We start from the raw sequence: 22,097 nt of genomic DNA on the forward strand, positions 1-22,097 counted from the left end.
TTTCGGTAACTGCTTTATCCTGGTCAGAGTCACAGTGGGTCCAGAGCCTACCAGCATGTGTTTTTGGACTGTGAGAAGAAACAGAAGCACCTGGAGGAACAGGGAGAACATATCAAACTCCTCACACACAGTGACCCAAGGTGGGGTTTTTCACAAACAACCCCAGGAGCTATGTGATAAATACATTACCTGTTGTGCCACCATGCCACTAATTTTTCTGTGCAACTTTCCAGCCCCCTCCCTGAGTGGAACAGAGCCACCATTTCACCAGATAAGTGACTGTTCTCAGAGTAGCAATGGCACCAGATGATAGTGTGTTGCACTTGTAAGAAGGTATTAAATGTTTGGTTGGATGTTTCCATTAGTAGTACATTTTCAGTGTTTTAGGTTAATATTCTGTTACATTTTAAATTATACTGTCCTGATTTTATTTGTAGTTGTGCCATATTAGTCTACAAAAAGGGACATATACACACCTTTCCTCAGGGGCATGAAATAAAAAGATACGGAGAGCACAAAAAAATAACAAAAACACATTAGTGACAATTACTTGCACCCACTAGGGGTTAGAGCCTACGATATGAAGAATCAGAGAACTCATGCTGCTAATCCATGTTTACTCTTATGACACTTGCTGGCTTGCTGCTAATCAGAGAGAAAATGAAAGAGAGAGACAATGATGAATGAGTGTTTTTAGCAGAGGTCTAGCACTTCAGAGTGTCATGTGTGTACATGCATCTGACCTTATTTTCCTCAATCCCTAAGCCTGGCTTTAAGGCACGTCTCCTGAATAGAGGAATATCTGGTTGTCTGGCAACCCTGGATCAAAGAGAGAAATGAGGCAGGATTCTGGAGGCAGGACAGGCCACAGATTGTTCATTTTAAAATAAATAAATAAATTTTGCTAATTAATTTAAAACCTGTGTGTAATGGTAACAGTCAGCCATAATTAACTGTTAGATTTTATATATCATCAAAGCTGATTCAATTATGTATTAGATTGAATAATTCAAGCCATTTGAGCTATTTGAGTTTGTTATTGTCAGAATGAGATGACATAACATCTGTGCTGTGGATTAGACCATTGAGAAGGAAAACAGGATGTATTTACTGATGTGGAGCTCTTTAAAATAGAAGGGTTTCCAATTAAAATGTACACTCTGATTTGTGTCTGAACCATTATTATGCTCTTTGTAAATGTGAATTGGAAGCTTTTCATCAGGCTCGGTTACAGCTAAGAGGTGACATATGGGATGATGGAGTTGATTTAATTACTTTGATGCTGCATGCAGCTCATAATCCTTTAATATCACAACACCTGCTTTAGAGACATGTCGTCTTACCACTCGTCACAGTGGTGGGAGCCCAGCATTAGGTACTTTTGAACTCTCCTATCCTGACTTGTCAATATTATCAGTAAGTTCCAGAGCTGCCGTCCATCAGAGAATACCAACTAATTTAAAGAGAATCATGAGGGGGCAGCGGCCAAGTTGACTTTGACTTTTGAGCAGAGTGAGACCTTGTCATCCAACAGCTGATGCAATCACTGAAAGCTTGATTGACAACACTTTCAGAGACTTTCATGGTGGCAGTGACCTGCCATAAGTAACAGCTGGATCTCGTTCAGCCCTTTGGACAAGCGATGCTCCAGATGAAATACAATCTTTTTTTTTTTTTTTCCTTCACCTTCACATCTTGACATTTTGAGCATGTCTCTGTCTTTTTAAAAATGCCAATAGACTTGGATGGTATCCTCAGCTAACCTGACTTCATATAGTATCATATGCAGTGGTGCACAGTGTAGCTTGATTTATTTGAAACATGTAAACACAAATACAGAAACACGTCTTGTTAAAATGCACTTCAGTTTAGAACACAATAAAAGAGAAAACCTAAGATACAAACATCTGCAAGCTGCTATTTTTCCCCCTTTGATTTGGCTAAACGGTTCAACACATCCATTGAGCTGTGGAACGTACTGAGAAGAGTGTTTGACATTGTGAGTGACTGCTGTCTACAGCTTGTCTTCCTGACGTCTGACAATGTTTTTTTGCCTTCATCCACTGTGACAGCTGTTTTTACGCTCCATACATTCTAATGAGTCGGACTAAAATCCCAGCAACATACATGATGGCATATCAAAATACAGTGACTATAAAAAATAGCATTTGAACTGTAAACCAGATATTATCCCCTTGGCTCCGTAAATGTATCAATAAATACATAAATATATATCCTTTATTACCGATTATAAATCTCGATACAAAGTTTATATATAGTAATATAGCTGAATCTATCCCCATGCCCCTTTAAACTCAGGCCTGTGTATGTATCACTAACATAAACATGGCACTTTTTCGTGACACTTTATATCAGCTGTGAGGCTGTGCCACAGCATGAGGAATGTAGCACTATGTGGCCTGGCCCCTGGCCTCTCTCCTGGGCTAGCTATCCCCCCCTTCCCCCCTCTGTGCTACATGCTATTTGACAGTCTGAGGTCATATATTCTGAGCTGTCACAAACAGTCATGACAGATGTAATCCCCCATAATGCTGGAGTCCTGGCAGCTCATATGAGCTCAGAGCAGCAGCGCTGGGCTGCTTACGGAGCTGTCTAGGTGAAGGCAGGGGGGTCAGTGTGAGTGCGGGATGGCCCCTGGTCGCTCTAGCTGGGCTGACACTCATTCTTGCTGCAGGTGGCCTGCCGCTCGATGCGCCAGGTCCCCTCCTCGTACGTGCAGTAGCAGATGGTGCACTCGTCGATCTTCACCTCGCGGCCAGCTGGAATCACTGCAGTGTCCGCATAACAGTTTGGGCCTAAACATGCGGCAGAAAGCAGAGGTGCAGGCTCAAGGCAAACGCAATTCTAAAAAACACTGAAAGTAATAAGTGTAGGTACAACAATATGTTTTTAAATACAGATGATTTCAGAGATGGATGATATAAATCTGAAATTCAAACGAACTGTTCCACAAAATAATATACTGAAGGCAATGATTTTCTATGGAGTTTATACAAACTGTGTCTGACCTGAAGTGGATGAATTAAGGACTAGGGTCTGGAATGCCATCTAAGGACAAGGTGGCATTGCAGACATTCACTTGCTGAATTTCAGTTCCATAACTTACTTAAATACATTAATGACTGAATAATAACTATGCTCTTTCAAGTGTTAACATATAAAAGACTAATCAGGTTTACTGAGAGGAAAACAAAATCACACATTTAAATGTGTGACAGCATCACCTTTGGAATATGGCCAAGCCTCATACATTTTTCCTTTTGGTTTGAAGTCAGCACTTATCAGCACTCAAACCTGTGTTTATTCATTATTTAAACCAAAGAATGTTCTTCATACCAAGTAAACCACTGGATGGACATCAAGCTGATTGTTGCAAAATACAACGTATGAAGCCACAACTGCTGGTAGTTTTTCTTATTTTTAATGTAATAATGAAATTTTACTTCAATTAAATATTTTTTAAAGAGCACTTATATAAACTGGCATTTTCATCAAGCAGCTTTATAGAAATCTGGGTCCTAGCCCCAAGGGAGTATTGCTGAGGCCACAGTGGCATTAAAACCTCCCTCAGAACAAGAGGAAGAAACCTTGAGAGGAACTCGAGACTCAAAGGATAACACAATGTAAGTAATACAATAAAGAACTACAAATTTACAAGTGCAGCAGTAAATGTACAACAGAGACTAGAAATGTCATTGGACAAAGGTTTATAGATTAGCCAGTGAAAAGCAGTGACTACACTCAGAAGCGATTACAATGAGATTGAAGTCCATGAAAAACAATGACTAATGCTAAATGCATGTTAAGGCATATGTGAGTTATATAAGTATGTTAAGTGCCATGTTCAGAAAGAAGAGTATGAGGAAAGTGAATACATTTTATTTGGAAAATTCTTAATTCTCTCCACTTTTGACAGTGAGTGTACCCTTCTTTGAGGAAGCCACCTGTTCACAAACAGAGCTGGATACAATGTAACGTCCCTTCCCGTAAACGAGGCTGCTGCTAATGGACCACATAGAGCATTTTGATGGTCATATTTGTTGTTCAGAACTATTGACTATGCAGATCTCAAACGGTCATACATATTAAAATGATTTCCACTCCATTCTTCTCCTTCATCTGCTGTACCTTATTAGCAGGGGTGCACATGTAAATGGTGCCTGAATAATCCCATTTGCCTCCAATCTCTTTGTGCTCCACTTCATTGTAACCCCAGACAGACAGAAATCAGTGAGGAGCCACTCCTCTCGCGTTTCAAATAAGAACTATTACATGACAGAACCTTCTGCTCACACACTGGAGACTCCAGCCTCAGGCTTTACATAAAACATGAGCACATTACAAAGTTGGGCCAAAGATAATTGCTGGGTAAAGGGATTATCTCCAAGGTGGAAAGAATGAATGAATGTGAAATATAACAATAACCATTCAGCTAATGACAAAGGAAGGTGCAATCAAGAAGTATATGATTATGTGCTATAGGCTAATCAGTGTCCGTATCTGACCAAGCTGGTGTCATATCATAACAACTTAAAGTACACTGTGCAAAACCACTTCTAAATTATGTCACCCCCTCTTTAACTTGCACACGTCGGAGCATTAATCAAACCCATTTCTGCTTCTAAATTTTAATAGTTCATTATATGCTTCCACTGCATACATTTTTAAATAAACCCTATGTAAGTTCTTTCCAAAATGTTTAAATCATTGATGAATTGACCTTTAGGTTTAATAGAAGACCAAGAAACTACACCAAAATCATTGTCAGTCAATCTCACTCTTGTGGCAGTAATTAAAGAGTAAATATAAGTGCTGGCAATGAAGTTGGTAACTCTGCTTGTAATACTGCAGGAATGATTTCTTGGCAAATAAAGTAACAGTTTTTTAATATTTCTCCTTAACTGACTGTCATTAATATAATTAGATTTTTCCACATACTGTATTGTGTAAAGGTTAGAGGCCTCGCTTCATTCAAATAACATTCAAAATGGCCATTAAAAATAAGCTATTTTTCTACTTAATGATGTCTCTTAAGATAGAGATAGCTGCAGTACTGTGCAAAAGTCAGAGACCGCCCCTCTTTTATTATTTTAATTCAAAACAGATTCAAGACTTAAGCAATAGCTATTTTCTCCGGTCTCTCATAAATGAACATTTTAAATATGGTTTTCATGATAGTGACAGTTGTGGTGGTCTGCCAGGTTTTGCAAAAATTAGTCACATTGCCTCATTTAATTTTTTTATTTTTCCTCACTAATTTTCATATCATTTTCTCCTTCCTTATGCAACTGGATTATTACTGTTTCTGAAATATATCCAGAAAAAAAAAAAAAAAAAAAACAGATGGTCAATATATCATTAAATATCTAATCTCCACAATATGCTCTATGTCCGGTGTGCAAACATGAGCATTTTCTGAATGGAGCACTTTGCTTTAAATGGCCAGCTATAAGTAGATCATGTTCATCTAGCATGCTCGATGACACTATAAAAAATATGCACAGCCAACAGAATGACTCATACAAAGCTGCAGATGTTCATTCAGTTAATTTCTTTCACATAAAACAACCCAAAAATATAATTTACAGTGTGAAAGAGATGAAATGAGGGAATGTATCTCTAGTATAATACACTACTGATATACTACTTCACGATTTAATTTTATGCTACATGTGATGACTGTTGTTACCATGTGACCTACTTTACTTATGGTGCACTACCACCAATTGGTTACAGAGGTAGATCAAAGATTTATTGTTCTGACAATAGCCAATCCTGCATTTTCTACTGTATCAGATAACTGCCATCACTAAAATTAGTTAATATCTCCAGCTCTAAGAAGTCAACTGGGTTTTAATTTTCATTATTGTGTGCATTTTAATTAAATATTTTTTTTAGATCTTATTTAATAATTCATAGTTACCCTGTAATTCAAGAAGCTACAATACTAAAAACTTACAAAAATTACAGGAACAAACAATACCAAGTGTGACCATGACTGTGACATCATTATCTCAGGAATAATGCCATCTACTGATAAAGCAAGGTTTTAAGTACTTTATGATATGCATGTATAATGTTTGGAGAAGCTATAAAGAACTGTAAACCTTAGCTTTCTGCTATGTGTACGGATACCCAGCCTTTACATGCAGACTTTGAAAGAACACAGTCAGCTAGCAGTGAAACAAAAAAGGGCGTTTTTGAAGGCAGGCAGCCTTCCCTGGCCGGCTTTCAGTATAAGATAGATTGGCTCTGATACCCCCTACGACTTTCTGCAGAGCTTGATGGAGAGGGTGGAATGAGTCTTTAAGGAAAACATTGCATGAGCCGCCATGTTCTGAAGAATGCTACTTCGACCTTTTCAACTGAAAAAAAAAACCTTCAAATAGATGCATTTTTTTCTGACTGCAAATGATGACACATTATTCACAAAATGGCAAAAGCCATTTTAATTGCCTCTGACACTGGGTCTGGGCAACATGTATTCTGTTTTTTTTTTTTTTTCCAAGTAGCTCCTCTACCAAACGGTTTTTATTCAGCTTCTACAAAGACATTATCATAGTCAGAAGTGTTGAAGTGCTCCACTCAGGCAGGTAGAGGTGCATCAATCTGCATGAATATTTGGTTGATGCTGTCAAATTGTCAGCGTGGTTGTATTTATAATGATTTGAGCCCGAGCGTTCCAGTCTCCCTCCTGAATACCAAGGCTGTGTATGGAAATGCCACTGTCATGGCTGATTCATCAAGAACATTTAAATCCCAGATCACCCTCCGGCTCTGCATATTAGTTAATATGACTGCTTTGTGTGTTTGACTGTTATGTAACGGAAGAATTTTGCATATTAACACCAAACTTGGTGATGAACAGCTGCAGAGGGAAAAATAAAGACCAATACGAAGAAAACAGCCTTCAAGCTGAGTAGTGCTACTTGTGCCATCTCTCACAAACCACTGAAAGTGAGGCATAATCACCTTTTCAACATCCGGAGAGAAAACCTTTTGCTCACCAAGTATCAAAGCAGTGGTGTAGAGGCCAACTCAAAGGAGAGAGCCATTAAAAACTCTTTGGTACATTCAGGGATGCGTTTCATTCCCTATGCTTCAGCAGTAATTGAGATAAAGAGTAAAGAAAGAGCAAGGCTCGAATCCTGAAAACGGCATGATCTTTTACACCTCATTAGAGCTGATGCTCGTAAAGAGAGCCCAAAGCAGCGCAAATGGACGCCGCACCCAAAATCAAAGAAAAGATCTCTCTCTAATGCAGTCCTTCAGCACATATGTATAATAAATGTGGCTAAATGTCCTCACTCTGCACAAGTGCTGGAGGAAAAAAAGGACTTTATTCCTTTTTGTTGGGCAAGAGGAGACTGGAAGAGAGCCAACACATTAATTATGAATTATGCTATTTTCATTATAAGTCACATGTTGAGATGGGACTTTAGAAGTTATGACTTACATAAACAGTTGAAATTCAGGAGTTAAATAAATCGTCCTGTTTTACACCCATAATGTGCAATAATATTTAATTTAGCATATTGTTAGATGCGTGGGCCAGTTTCCCATACGGGGATCAAGCCGAATTCTGAAAGGTGAAAGGAAAATGTAGTCCTGCCCTTAGCTTAATCCCTGTCTACGAAATTGGGCCTATAAATTCACAAGTAGCCACCAGGTCACACAATATTTCTTCTAAAACCAAATGTATTGTTAGCAAGCCTTAAACTTAGATAATCCCCTATAATGGATCTCAATACGGATTTCCCAAGCAGAAAACACATAAACTCTCATCTCCTGAAAGATGATGAGAGATGCTAGAGGTGCTACATATACAACACTAATAACCATTATTTTACTTCTCTTCAGAATTAGAGAGAATGGCGTACCATTACAAAAAGGCTGAAATCATAAACGCAATCCTTATGTACATACTCCTCCTCCAGCGCTGTGGGAAACAGCATTAAAGATGCTTAAACTGAGCTCTTAAAGTAAACCATGAATAGTCCCCCTCGAGCTGCTATGAATATTTCCCCTATCATTTTCCCCATTTGGAAACGTTAGAGCACCCACTCCCCCCAGCACTGCACACTCTCCGGCCCCCATTCTGAGGTTTGAAGTGCTTTCGGCTCTCGTTCAGACTGTTTACTGCAACCTCCTAAGATTAGTGGCGACCCTGGTGTCTAAGCCCTTCAAGAAGAGAGCCTGTTTTTTCCGTGTGTTGCCAAGGCGATGGCCTGCACGAGGCAGGGTCACCAAGACAGAGAACACAGCGGGGAAATAAGCAGCGAGTCTTTTCTCTTAAAAAGCTCCTGAGGCACCATGCTGCGAGCCCCAGTTATGCTTCAGGATAAAGGCATGTTCTACCTGTGTGGCCGCTGGGGCGAGAAGTGTGGCGGGAGAAGCAGATTTGAAATAATCCTATTTGTGCCTGTGCGACACTTGCAAACCTGCTGTATGTTTGACATGATGGCATAACTTGATGCTGAAAATTTTTTGTGATTTTTCTTTTTATACATCGAGTGAGATTTCTGGCCCTGTTGTGGTATAAACAAACAAATCGTGGGAAAAAAGGAATGTTGACATGTCTCATTTATTGACAGGCCCTGACTGACTGAAAGCATGGCCTGCATGTTAGAAATGAATGTGCGAGTGTGTTTTCCCCTCTTCGTTTCGATTCCCAGAGACGCTGCCACTCGCAGATGTTCTTTGATATTCATGAACAACTGCCTGTGGTGGATGTTAGCAATAGCACTCACTTTCATCTCCCCCCCATGGCACTTCCTCAAGTGTCTCCCGGCATACCGCTCCAACAACAGATCCCAGGCAGTGCATGGAGCAAGAACATAATGCTCCATTCAGCAGCCCTGAAAAAGGCCTAAGCCTTGCCTCTTTTTCGGCAACAAATGGAGACATCAATCCCAAGACTGCTTTGAGAAATCTTTGTGCTTTTCATGTCCTAACAACCACTTAAAATTAATGGCATTTAGACTAATAAGATGAAATATGCACTGGTGTGATGAAGGTTTTCAGCAGGACTGAACTGTGTTTAAGGAAGGCTCCTTCTTTTACTAGATTAGTCTGCACTGGCCATGGGTGAATCCGGAGATATGATAAAATGGCCTAATGACTTTGGACAAATTATAGATACGTGGCTCCTTTGAGTCGTAGGCTTTCTGCAAGACCTGAGATAAGCTAGGCAGACTGCAGCTCCCACTAGGCACAGTGTGCTCAGCATTGACTGAGTGCATGATTATGATTATGAGAGAACCGCGAGCATCCTATTTATACATCGATTTTCCACAGTGCCTTCCCATTTTTGCGTCAAGTCCACAATCCAAAATGAAGATGACACCTCCAATTTCTTCTATTCTTCAACAGTTATTATCATTTCATTGAGGAGACACCACGTTTTTCTAAAAGCGCCAGGCCAAGGGCTCTCTTTCATGTAACCAAAGTAAAAACGACCCAGTCAATCAACTGATAATGGACTCTTAATGGTTACAATTAAAGAATCATTTGGACTGTGCCTTGTCTGAGAACAGTATCAAACACAATAAAGTCTCAGAGATCACTAAAGTTTCAGCCAGCACTCTTTGAACACATTAAAGTTGGGGTGTTGAACAGTTTCAGCTCAGGTGATCATTACCAGAGACGTAAACTAAGTTAGAGCTGTCTTACGTGGCACCCATCCCGCGTAGTCATGGAGCAAAGGCTTTGAAGTCTTACATCTGATGTGTGCAAATCTCAGGGGGTCCAAGCATCTGCCTGCCTCTCCCACCGCATCTGTGCTCAGCCTTTGTACCTCAGACACCTGCAGCAAGAGCCACAGAGGTGCCACCTCACTTACTTCGCTCACCCTTGCTATTCACAACCAACTCACAACACAATCCACACACATAGAAACAAAAACAAGTCACTGAAGTCGCTCTGCGGAAAAATTTAGTGAAAATTATGGTAGGTTCAAGGCAAACAGACAAACAGCAATTTACGAACACCATCAGACTCAAGCACCACCTGGCAAGAGCATGAACTCCTTGAGCTCTGGAATCAAGCAGTATTGTGGAATATTGTAAAACAGCGATTGTAATCTCCCCAGTGCACATGCTTCCAATCCGTTTTAAAAGGACGAAATCCTGACTGCTCAAGAGCACATGAATTTGTTATGCATTCTGAGATCCTCACTCCGCTTTGCATGGTTTAGTCTTAATGCCGCCCCTGCTCTTGCTGGCACCAATTTTGTCTGTTTCTGTGGGCTCTATGTCAGGTTTCACACATTGAGTGATTCAGTTTTATCATCACAGTCAGCCCTGACAAAATGCCTCTATAATTCATTTAGAAATCTTTCTCTTTTTGAAATAATTGCCTCTCTTCCATTATCGTCAACACAGTGAGGAACTTTAGCTGCCAAGTCTAAGATCCATATCCCGAGTCATCGTTCCTTTCTGCTGAAGGAGGCAACGTAGCTGACGGTGCCATGTTAGATTAAGATCAGTGAAGAAGCACAAGGAGCCATAGTCTAGGACGTGCTGTCTGAAATGATCTTGGATGGCTCCTTATAATCCAGCCTGATCCAGCAAACTTTTCCCAAGACGCTGTAATGTGCTCCAATCATGCAATCCATACACAAAGAGGTCTGGGCTCTTTCTCTGCTTTAAAGAACATTTCATTAGTAATCCCAGCTGAAAAAAAAAAGTATGAGAATTTTCCATTTGCACTCATCACACCCCATCCCCCTAGTCAGAGCATTTAGTTTATCGAGAGCTTTTCAGCAGCCCACTCTACTGTTTTTGCAGGCAAATGAAGTGAGAACAGTGTGTTTTGTGGAAATGTTTAATCATCAGTGCCCTTGGGCTTCATGAAAGCCAGCACTGAAACACCTGCTTGTGTTAATCACCTCATCTCACCTCCACAAATCAGGCAGGGAAACTTTGCCGGTTCATTAGTGCAAGTGCAGGCTGAATAATGTCTCCATCCTGTCAATGCTGCTAATGGAAAACTGTATCAGGCAAATGTGAAGCTTAATGCATCTGTAGATATTGGCCCTATTTGAGTTATTCATTTCCATGCAGCGAAATGATAGTTTACAACACATCCAGCACTTCTCCACCACCATTCTGAGGCCTGGCAGGTTACAGGTGATGGAAAGTAGCCATGTATGAGGGGCAAGAGTGACTCACTATAAATGATGTTTTTTTCAATAGTGATGTTAAGATTTCACTGCTACTCCCTTGCTTTCAGACCTTGGCTGAGCCCTTCCACTGAATAGAAGATCAGATAGGAACAGGACAAACTAAAACTGTGAAAGGTCATACCAATTTTATCCAAAAATAAATGGCAACAGATTTTAAAAGAGATAATAGCTTATGAAAAGTCACTAAGTAGAAAACTGGATGATTTGAATCTCAATATGACCAAACATGGCTCTGTGTTTTACTGACTAATCCATACAGATGTGAATACATGTACATCAGGCCAACTTACATCACATCATTAAAAACAGCCAAATAAATAAATAAATAAATAAATAGCCAAGATAATCTGAATGCAAGCCTGACTCCCAGCTGGAACCTGACCGTTCCTCTGGAAGGAGATGTTTTTTCACACTGACATCAAATTGCCATGCTATGTATCTCATATCAGAGGGTGAAATGCCCACAAACATTGCTTCAGGCAATTTGCACAGCAGTCTATGCATGTCCGCTGATTATAAAATGTCCATTTAGATTTAAATTTACACCAATGCTTTATTAAAACTCTCTTTTTTTATAATCATCCTGGTTCCCTCTACTACTTCATGACCTCCATTATACAGAGCTAAATATAAAAATCTGTGAAAGAAGTACTCCACTTTGAATGGACTTCCTTGCCCACAGCCCGCTTGTCTGCTTTGCTAATCTTCATTGGAAAATGACTTAGAGGAATAATTGAGAGCACAGTCTTGAGGCAATTCCATGATGACATTATGATAGCTCACTAAAAATATTTTATTGATGGAAAATCATTACCTCTTATGGCATACAAATATGACATTTCAGGCTATCTGCACGCCAATAAAATGGAGGCACATGCAAAGCCCACACGTGGCACGCACTTCTATCCCACTGACTTTCTGGAGAACTGGGAGAGGATAGTAATTGAACATACTGCAGGCAAGTCACTGCAGTCATTTCTGAGAACTGATTTTCAGTTTCCTTATAGAAGAGGTTGAATTGGAAGGATTTGAAAAAGAAAAAAACACAGCTGTGGGCCACACACAACAAGGCAAATTAAAACATTTGTAGAAATAAAGATACTGAAATGGATTCTTTGGAAAACCCAGGTTGTGGTTTAGTGGATGGTTCTATAATAATGAATAATGAATAATGAATAATTAATGAATGTGTATTGTGTAAATGAAATGTGTATGATCAATATTTTAATATTTTCACAGTTGCCATAAAATGCTATTAATTTTGTGCATTTTTTCTAATTATGTGTATGGAATATACTGTGATGAAAAAAATTATTATTTACAAAAACATAGGTCCTCATTGTTGAGCAAATCATTCCTTCATTCATTCATTGTTTATAACCACTCGTCCAGTTCAGGGTCGCGGTAGGTCCAGAGCCTACCCGGAATCAATGGGCACAAGGCAGGGACACACCTTGGAGGGGGCACCAGTCCTTCACAGAGCGACACACTTGTTGAGCAAGTCAACGTATGTAAATGTATTTTTGTCTTGCTTGACTGTTTTATTATTATTATTATTATTATTATTATTATTATTATTATTATGCCAGTTCATTTTTCATAAAAGCTGCTTTTTGCTCATTTTATTTTACCATGGCAATTTTAACAACAGAGGATTCTTGCCCCACCTCCTTCACCCTCCATTGCTTGCTAGCAGGTCAACACAGAGTCGTTTCAAATATAGATACCCACCAATATCCTGCTTCATTTGGTAGCAGAGTTACACTGCAGAAGTGTTTCAGATTATATTAAATAAGTATTCAAATCCCATTTCACTAGCTGAATGCCACAAAGGGGCTTCTGGGGGAAAAAAGGCAATGGTTTTAAAAACCTCAGTAATATAAGGGTTCAAAACAAGAACCACCTAGAAACCTTTTAAAGGAGTGTGCCCAGAGAGTAGAAAGCAACAGGGAGATAAAAAGAGAGGGAGGATGAGAGAGTTATAGAAAAAGAGACAGAAGGAGAGACGTGACTCACCGCTCTTGCACACTGGGCAGCATTGGTCAGGCTCATACTCCGGATCCACACACTCTGTCTGTGGGCAAGCCGAGACAGAACACAAAACCTCCCCACTGGGCTCACAACGACACTTCTCACATGGAGACACCTAGATACACCCACAGACACACACACACACACACACACGGCAAAACAGTTACAAACTCAACCTGAACTAGAAGCTGATACACAAAAGCAGCTATGACGAAAGTACACACACATGTTGAGCAGTGGAATTAGGCCTTTAGTCCTCTTCATAAGTGACAAATGTGATCAATAACAAGGGGAAAAATATTTCTATGTTCATGCTAATTTCTACTAGCATCCTGAAGGTGTTTCCAGTAGAATATTAGCAATAATGTGTCTACGTTTCACACAAACACGTTTTGTACATAATAGAATAAATACAGCCATTTGAAATTTTTAACATATTCCACGTGCATTCCGAAACTGTAAGAGAAATAAATATATATTTGATGTCACTTGTATGAAGCAGTAATTTACAAATAGAGACCTAGAAGTCTGCCAAATGAATCTTAGATTAAGATTTATACTGACAGCCAGTGATGTATCGAGTCATCACAGTCAATAACCAATCAAAATACTGATTCCCTTGTTGATTCCTATGTTTCGTGGTAATGGGAGAGCCAGCTTTGCTGCAGATGTAGCAGAGAAAAAAAACCTGATTGATAATGTTTTCACTTAATTATGAGCTAAAAATTACAAAAAATATTCTCCATATTTCATGGAAAGCATTAGACCCTCCCTTGAGGCCCAGAAGGCTCCCTACTACTTAAATAATCCTTGGCTGAAAATACGGTCCTAGGGAAAACCATTAATAGTATGGAATCTTTACATTATTTGGAGGTTTACTCAACCAGAAACAGTAAAAAAGGTTCTTCACACTTGTGAATTTTAATTACACAACTGGCTCTGTGCAAGGTTCCTTAGGGAATTAGAAGTTGTTCTTCTGTGGCATCCCTCCAAAGAGCCCTTATCTGGCACCTGACTGCACAGATACCTTTGTAGCTGCCATGCAAATTGTCTTCCATGACAAAGAAGTTAATTCTGCCTGCATGGCAAATCCAGAAGCTTCCTGTCATGTTAGCTGATGCGTTCGTGTGGCACTGTGCTGCTACTCAATGCCTCAGAAAGCAGTGAGCACGCATACTGTAAGTTTACGCTCATTGCCTCCTCTTGGTCTCAGGGCATGAAACACACGAGGCTTGTAAGCTTGCAGCCTTTGTGAAAAAGGACTGAATTCTCCCAGTATCCCACCGTGAGAGCTCTCAAGAGACTATCGCTCAGAACAGAGCGCAGAACAGAAGTGCAGAATGCCACTCAGCTTCTGCTTAGATAAACAACACTTGTTTATTGAAATGTTTAACAAGAATTGGAGAAGAGTCTGGGATATTGTGTACTGAAGAAAATGTCATAAACAGAAATAAAGGTGTCCTTACAACCAGCCACAATACACACTATCCCTACTCATCCTGCCCACCCTGCTTCCCTCAGCAGCCAGTCCTGCAGGGTCTAAGCAGATATTATGCTAGACTTAGTACCCTCTGCCAAGACTCTAATTGTTAAGGTTGCCTTCTGCATATGCATTAGGTTCAGCTGAGCAGGAACACTAAATCCAGCCTCTAGTCATTACCACTCTTAGTAAATAGCGCTAATGCTGACTTTGGCGATAATAAATGTCTCCACTTGCCGCAGAGCCGTTGGTGGTGTAGAGGTCTCCAAAGACAAAGAGAAAGCACAGACGTACATGCAAAACAAAAGCACAAAAACAAGCTGTGGAATTACAATAGGTAAAAACAATAAATTGCTCTCTGCCAGTGCAGTATGGTGAGAGCCACAGTTCAAGAAGTATTCATTGTAAACCTGCTGCTGTTTTCAGCAGATACACAAGTTGTCCATCAGAAAGAGGCTTGTGACTAATCCCCTCCATAGTGATCAGCACATAAAATGGATGTTATTTGCAAGTCAACAGCTGCTCAGGATCACAGACAATGTAATTTTTAGATCACCCAACACAAAGCAAAACAATGAGGATATCTTGCAATGGGGGCTACTCCCAGTGGAAGGGAATAGGTTCAAAAACTATCAGGACTCCAGTGATTGAGACTGAGGCAGAGGGAGGTAAGAGCAAGGGTAAGAAAGTATGCAATTCGTTTTTTTTTTGTTTTTTTTGCTCTACTGCAATCAATAGAAAATCAAGATATGATGTGCACATATTAGATTATTTCGACTTGACAGAAGAGTCCACTAGAGCACAAAAATTCAATTCAACTATGTGATGAACAGAGGCTCAGGGAACAGCGATCCAAAGTGAAGGGCAATTCCAACTGGCGCTTTGTTTTTCTGCCACAAAATAAAACTAAGAGCTAATTGTGGATTTAAATAACAATGGTACATTATTAGCACACTATACATATATTATCAATGTGTAACATTCATTTCAATATGATTTTTGCTCATTCATGCTACTCTGTGCTCTTATTTCCTTGCTTAGAAGCATGATTATTTGAAAAATGTTCATCCTGATATTATATGAAGAGCTTTTACACCGTAAATGAGTTTGTCACATTTGCACATTTCACATAGAGAAGCATATCTTTAAAACACTGCCTGCTTTAATTAATGGGAACAAATGTGGTTACAGTAAAGCTCTGCTCTGAAACCCTGTTATAAAAACATTTATTTTTAAGAATGTGGCCATAAAAGGATAGTTCAAATATGCCAAGAAGAATGAGTGGTCATAGATAAAGACGTGATAAATAATTTATAATGTATTAAAATTGTTATGTCCTAACCTTAAACTCCTCCAGCGAAGCATAGGTCTTTCCTCTGAATTCACAGTAGTTTTTCTTCTCTTTACACTGTGGGCAGCACTGGCTGGTGTCCACTCGCAAGCAGCGTGGGTGGACCTTCGGACACTCAGGCTGGTCACACAATGGTCCTTCGTCTGTGCAGAGGCAGGGGCATGTGGAGGGTCCAGGGGTGAATTTCTCCCCAATTGCAAACACGAACCCTGTCTCATCCATGCAGCCCTTGCCCCTGTAATCAGGGTAGGAGTATTCGTCTATGGTGTCCAGCGAGGTGTTGGCCTCTCCAGTGGGGCCTTCATCGGGCTGTTTAATTGAGTCCTGCTCACCCCAGACCTCCTGTGTCCTTTCCTGAGGTTTGACTCCTCGCCGTAGGGGGCTCCAGCTGGGTTTCGCTTTGCTGCCGCTGGTCCTGTTGCCTCCCCTCAACACATCCAGACCCAGGTTATTGATGTCCTGTAGGCGCAGCTGGGTGCCCTCCTTAGCGTGGGTCAGGACCCGCTCCAGACGCTCCCTCTCCCCAGCCTCAGGCACCGGCACGATGGGACTGCCCCATGCACCCGTCAGCAGGAGCCAGGTTATGAAGATAAGTCCTGTTGTCATGACAATGGAGCATAGCATCTCTCCTCCTCCCCACCACCTGCACGGTGGGATGACACCTGGGCTCACATAACACTCCTCACATGACAAGTAACTGCTGGGCCCATCTGCAGCAAGATAAAGACTTCAGCTAGTCTCCATTTTAAAACAATCATTCATAATAAAGCATGAAGGTTTCCAGCACCACGGACAGTGCCTACACTAATGGAATTCCAGCAGGTCTGCCACCACACTGTTCAGCAAGAGCAGCAAAAACATCTGGCCAAAATCAATAACACAGTAAATGCATAAAGACTGGAGCATTACTGAACTTCAGATAGCACTCCAGAAGTAATATAGTGTCCTCATTCAAAAACACCTTCCATCGATTTTACTGTCCACTTCAGGATGGTTGTGCCTGTGCTACCTTAAGGTTGTGTCTGCCTATTTCCTTGTCTGTAGAAACACACACACACACTAGTTGGTAGCAGCTGGAAATGTGTGAAACCCCACTGCATCAAGTGCAGTCGCACATGGCCAAAGCAATACAGACAGCAATCTTCCAGTCACACCTCTACACATCGGTGATGGACACAAAAGCAAATTGCTTCAAGGACTGAGGGTCCAATCATCAGTGCCTCAAACCCTCACACCAATTATCTCCCCTCTTCCCTGGTCAGTCATGCACAGTCAATCCATTAAATTAAAATCAGTTAAACGATGAGCAGAGAGGTTAATCGAGAAATGGATCAGAATCAATCTCAACCAAAAAAGAAACTGAAATGAGAAACCGTGGTGATGTCAACAGGACAAGGATCCTCTTTTATAATCACAAATTCATGCAATACCTGCAGATCTTAATGAAAGTTTCTAGCTGTATTAAAACATTCAGAGCCTGTTGATGCAGCAGAGATGCAGGGAGGCTTCGGGGCATTGCCTAACCACTTCCAGCTTATCAATGCAGCATAAAACAATGTCTTTAGCACACCCACGTCTCAGTATTAGAATCTGGTTCTGAAAGATCCTTTGAATTATCAGTCTGTTAAGCGACCCGTACTCTTCTGGGAGCTTGCCATTAGACTTTATGCACAGAGTAACAGAGTGCTAGTTACTGGTGGTGTGTGCGGTTTCAAACAGGCTCCAAAAGCTTTTAGGTGCGGACACACAGCGGTTGTGGATCTATATTCAGCACTAGGTCAGTAAGCGAGATAATATATTAATACTTCGTCGAAACTAGAGCATTTAAACGTGGGTATCTTCGCTTTTATGAGTCCCCTGCGGTTTCTAATCGATGTAATGTTTCTTTTACTTGTCCAGCTCTTTGTATCCTTCCGCCATTGACTTCAACTTTATTATGTCTATAAGCAACGCGCTAAAATTCTCCGCCAAAAAGCCGAAGCACCGCGACATTAACATTTCAGAGGATAGTACCTGCGCGTTTTCTCCGGGCTTCTCAAAGTTCTCCTGGCTCTCTGAGGACCAGCTGCTGAAAGCAGAGAGACGAGGCTTAGACACTCACTCTGGAGACCAGCTGTTTGCGAATTCTCCCCATTTCCTTAGAGAAGGACAGGCAGCGCGGAGATCAGCTGAGAGGAGAAGAGAAGAGGAGTGGGGAGCAAAGGAGAGAAAAAGAAGAGAGGAGAAGAGAGGAGTGGCCGTGTGGCTGAAAGATCTCACTTTTGCTTCGGTGCCAGAAAAACCTCAGCACGTTGACGTCACATAGCGGCGAGTTGAGGAAAGCGACATCAGAGCGAAACATTTGCGACCACCAGGGGGCGCAGGGTCCTTTGTGAACCATTAACTGTAAACTTGGAGCAGTTGAAGTATACTGTATATAGTCTCAACCCCATGTTCCTCCTTGTCTTAACCTGAATTTATAGACTCTTTTACAGCCACAGTGTAACTGAAGGGCAGCATACGCCCCCACAACTTCATGTGTTCCGCTATTTAACCCGTGGTTACAGTGGTTTTTCCAAATTTTTCAACGCCACTCGGTGAAGTGAAACTGGCCTCGAATTTTTGACACAGGTAGTGATGTATACCAGAGGTCAAAATGTCCTTTTTTTTACTATTCAAATTTACCAATGGCCATATACATATTCTCAAACCACTAGATGTGATATTTACTAGATTACAGTGTGTGAAAAAAATGTTGATATTTATTTTCCTACCTAAATATCTTCCAGGATCGCACTCTATTTGTCAGGTCACTCCAATATTCTCAAACCAGCCTCAGAGGTGTCAGAGCATTTTAAATCAGATTCTGGGAAATAATTTTTAGTTTATGGGCCACAATTTGCCACAAATATTGAAATATATTTATCAGCAATATAGTTATGTTGTAGTAAAATTATCTCTGAGAAAATGCAGCATATTTACAAACATGTAATGAATATAATAAAAAAAACAGAATAATTCTGAGAATAAAGTCAGAATATTTAACAGCATGTATAATAATTCAGACACAACTATTTGCAGTGCCTCCAGGGCTCTTATCACGTTATGACTTATGGACTCAATAAACGGATGAGTTTAGTTGTCATGTCATGTGGATGGAAGCATATAATGAATAAATTTGTTCATTTCACTTGACTGCATCTTTCACAACTCACTCTATGGCACACAGACTGGGAGTCTGTTATTATGATAGATGGTAATCCAAACAGTGTTTCTCTAAATATATTTTATTCTCTGGTTATTCCAATTTCTTTTTCTCAGAATTGCCCAACGTTATTCTCAGGCCCCATGCTGCGGCCCTAAAACTTTGTCATATTAAAGTCCCAACACTACTCCACCACCCAGAATTAAACACCATACCTTTTCAGATTATTTAGGCAAATCAGAATTCTGACCAGTGGTTCAGAGTTTTTGAGAACTGCAACACTGTAGATTTTCTTCAGACTTTAGATTTGCACAAGCATAGCTGCTTCCATGGAAGCTTTCATTCCGCCATTTCAAATTGTGATATTCAATGTCTGTAACGCTGCACACTGAAACTGCATTGTGTTGTTAAGCAGTTTCTAATACACTTGCTTATGTGGTCTGTGAGACTGACAGACTGAGAGTAGGATTGTAGACAGGATGATAGAGCAGTTTGCTAATTAGATGTGGTACTGTAACTTATCTCTATTAATGTTGTAGATCAATTAAATACATTTTAGATGCAAAAGACATCTTGGCTACATTTCACAGGAGACAAACTGTTCATATTTTCTTGGAAATGTTCATTTTAAAAACAAACCAAAGAATCTGCTGAGTTCTTTTTTTGTAAATAATGATTAACTCAGAACACCCACTGATTTGATGAGCACTGACACCTCCCACAAGACAGGACCGAAGTGTAGATTTATGAGACAAAGCCCTACCCTCTTACTGCCACCTGCTAGACTATAAGAGCTTACAGCATTCATTTATTTATTTATTATTATATTTTTTTTACATAGTGCCATTAGGATTGAAATGAACTAAGATGGAGTAATTTATTCTGATTATAATGCTCACATTGTTGTGTTGTACTACTGATGTATTTTACTGAGAATCTTTGTTTCAGATTTGCTAGATAAATAAAATGCAAACACAGTGAAGATCTGAAGTGATGAATGCAGAACCCCCACTGATTTGATATAAAAACTGTCACCTCCCACCACACAGTAAAAAAAGTGATAGATGTATGAAGGTTAGCTCCTGTGTATCACTGCCACCAGCTAGAATCAAAGAGCTCACAGCAGTTGCTCCTGCGTACTGTCATTAGCCTATTAATACACTGAAGTGTCTTGAAGAGAATACGAATTTGAAAATGGCATGAAAGTTTGGTTTTGAATAAAAGATGTTATGTAATCCATTAAGCACAGTATTTGTGACTTCTACAACATTCTTCTGTGATAAACAAAATGCAAATGTCTGGCATAGACTAATAACAAGGATGGATGTTTTCCAGCACTATCAACACGAAGAAGAAGGTTGAGCCAAAGCCCAGCTATCAGATGCACAAGATCCACTTTGACTATGTTGGCTGGGAATGAATATGCCTTGACAACCCCCTGATTGTAGGACTATAGATAGCATCTGTTGATTTTTACCACTACAGAGAGGGTATGTGTCTGAAGCTGTGAATGCGTGTGAACAGTGTGCCGTGGTGAAGCTGGATGTCACCCGCTCTTTTACGCAGTAAGTCTGCCATGCCTGGGGCGAGGTGATTACATCCTTTAAAGAAAGGCTCTTCATATCTAGTGCAGGCCTGCATTAATATAATTGATTATTCAGAGTCGGGCACAGACATTTCCATCAGGACCGCTTTGATAGGGTGAGAGGGGAAATCATTAATTCAGCATTAACAAAAAAAGGTAGGCAGAGATGCCCACAACATTCTAGTGGAGCTCAGGCTGTAGGCTCCAGCTTCACCCCCTCAAAGGGAACAGGCTTCTCTTCTTCTCACACGGCTATTAGAACTATTGATCTAGTCCAACAATGTTCAGCCTTTGCATTTAGCATGCAGGCACGATTCTGAAATAGCAGCACTCCTGGTCAGGGTTTTGTCCAGGCTACTTGGCTGTGAATGTGTGTGTGTGTGTATCGCTCAAAGCAAAAGTTGTTTCATCAATATTGAATGGGGTCGCAGCTTTTGAGAAGAGGACAAGAGGCCTAAAGTCAGTGAGTGACAGCGCGGTAATGTTCTGCTCTGAGCACATGCCCAAATGGGCAACTGTCGAGGAAATGTGTTCATGCTGTACCTGTGAAAAGGCTGCTGCTTCAAGTCCAGGTGAGGGAGGAGGTGAAGTAAAGTTCATCCCTGACAGGGCAGGGGAATTTGTTAAAAGCTCTTTAAAGCCAAAGCTATCCATAAAACACGCTGCACTATATTTCAATAGTTGCCCTGCAGTTGTGTAATTGGGGTAGAAAACACTGAAAGACGTGCTGCCACTCTGAATGTGGTTTAAATTGTTAACATTTCTTTTATTGTTGCGGCGGTTATTATTACGTATTCTGTTTTGCGCAGGGACAAGTACTTAGAATGCAGCAAATAAATGAATACTGAACACAAGTGGATGAATGCCTCCCATCTTGAGGGTGAATTGCCTTGCGGAGTCGAATTAGACAAAGTTTTCTGCTGCATATCAAAAAGTCACTGCTTCTCACAGCTAATTACAAATGGTAAATCAACACAGAGGCCTTTTAAAATATACGCAATTGTATTTGAATCACTGTTGCTGTGTCCCGAAACAAATCCTCCCATAGGAGTGCACTGGCTTACTCCATAAGCTGTGATTCCTGAAAGCACAAGCTTCCCTCAACCAAAATAACCCATACTTTAGCACTCCATGTATTATTGAAAAGAGCTACCGTAATGGAGAAATGCAACTGCAGCATCAGCAGAAGCCATTGCCCATACTGTAGAACTCTCAGAATATATGAAACATAAGATGTGCTATATTGCTAAGTTTTACATT

At 40.5% G+C, this 22,097-nt stretch overlaps 1 protein-coding gene across 1 annotated transcript; it reads right to left on the reverse strand.

The window, feature by feature from the left end:
- Positions 1 to 1,809: 1,809 nt before the first annotated feature.
- vwc2 (von Willebrand factor C domain containing 2) lies at positions 1,810 to 18,317 on the reverse strand. Its single transcript, XM_066679849.1, has 4 exons — positions 18,082 to 18,317; positions 16,060 to 16,778; positions 13,223 to 13,352; positions 1,810 to 2,816 (listed from the first exon to the last, which is right to left on the reverse strand). Exons 2-4 carry the CDS (start codon positions 16,690 to 16,692, stop codon positions 2,665 to 2,667), a joined length of 915 nt encoding a protein of 304 aa, XP_066535946.1. The 5' UTR covers positions 16,693 to 16,778; positions 18,082 to 18,317; the 3' UTR covers positions 1,810 to 2,664.
- Between the last annotated feature and the right edge of the window lie 3,780 nt (positions 18,318 to 22,097).

Source organism: Hoplias malabaricus, chromosome 8 (assembly GCF_029633855.1).
Source record: "Hoplias malabaricus isolate fHopMal1 chromosome 8, fHopMal1.hap1, whole genome shotgun sequence".
Classification (NCBI taxonomy): domain Eukaryota; kingdom Metazoa; phylum Chordata; class Actinopteri; order Characiformes; family Erythrinidae; genus Hoplias; species Hoplias malabaricus.

Bases quoted from the DNA above. Each gene is read 5' to 3' on its own strand.
- vwc2 (XM_066679849.1), bottom strand. From the start codon at position 16,692: ATGCTATGCTCCATTGTCATGACAACAGGACTTATCTTCATAACCTGG. The intron at 13,353-16,059 runs GTTAGGACATAA...GGGTGTATCTAG, and splicing joins CTTCGCTGGAGGAGTTTAAG to GTGTCTCCATGTGAGAAGTG. The intron at 2,817-13,222 runs GTGAGTCACGTC...CCGCATGTTTAG, and splicing joins CTGCCCAGTGTGCAAGAGCG to GCCCAAACTGTTATGCGGAC.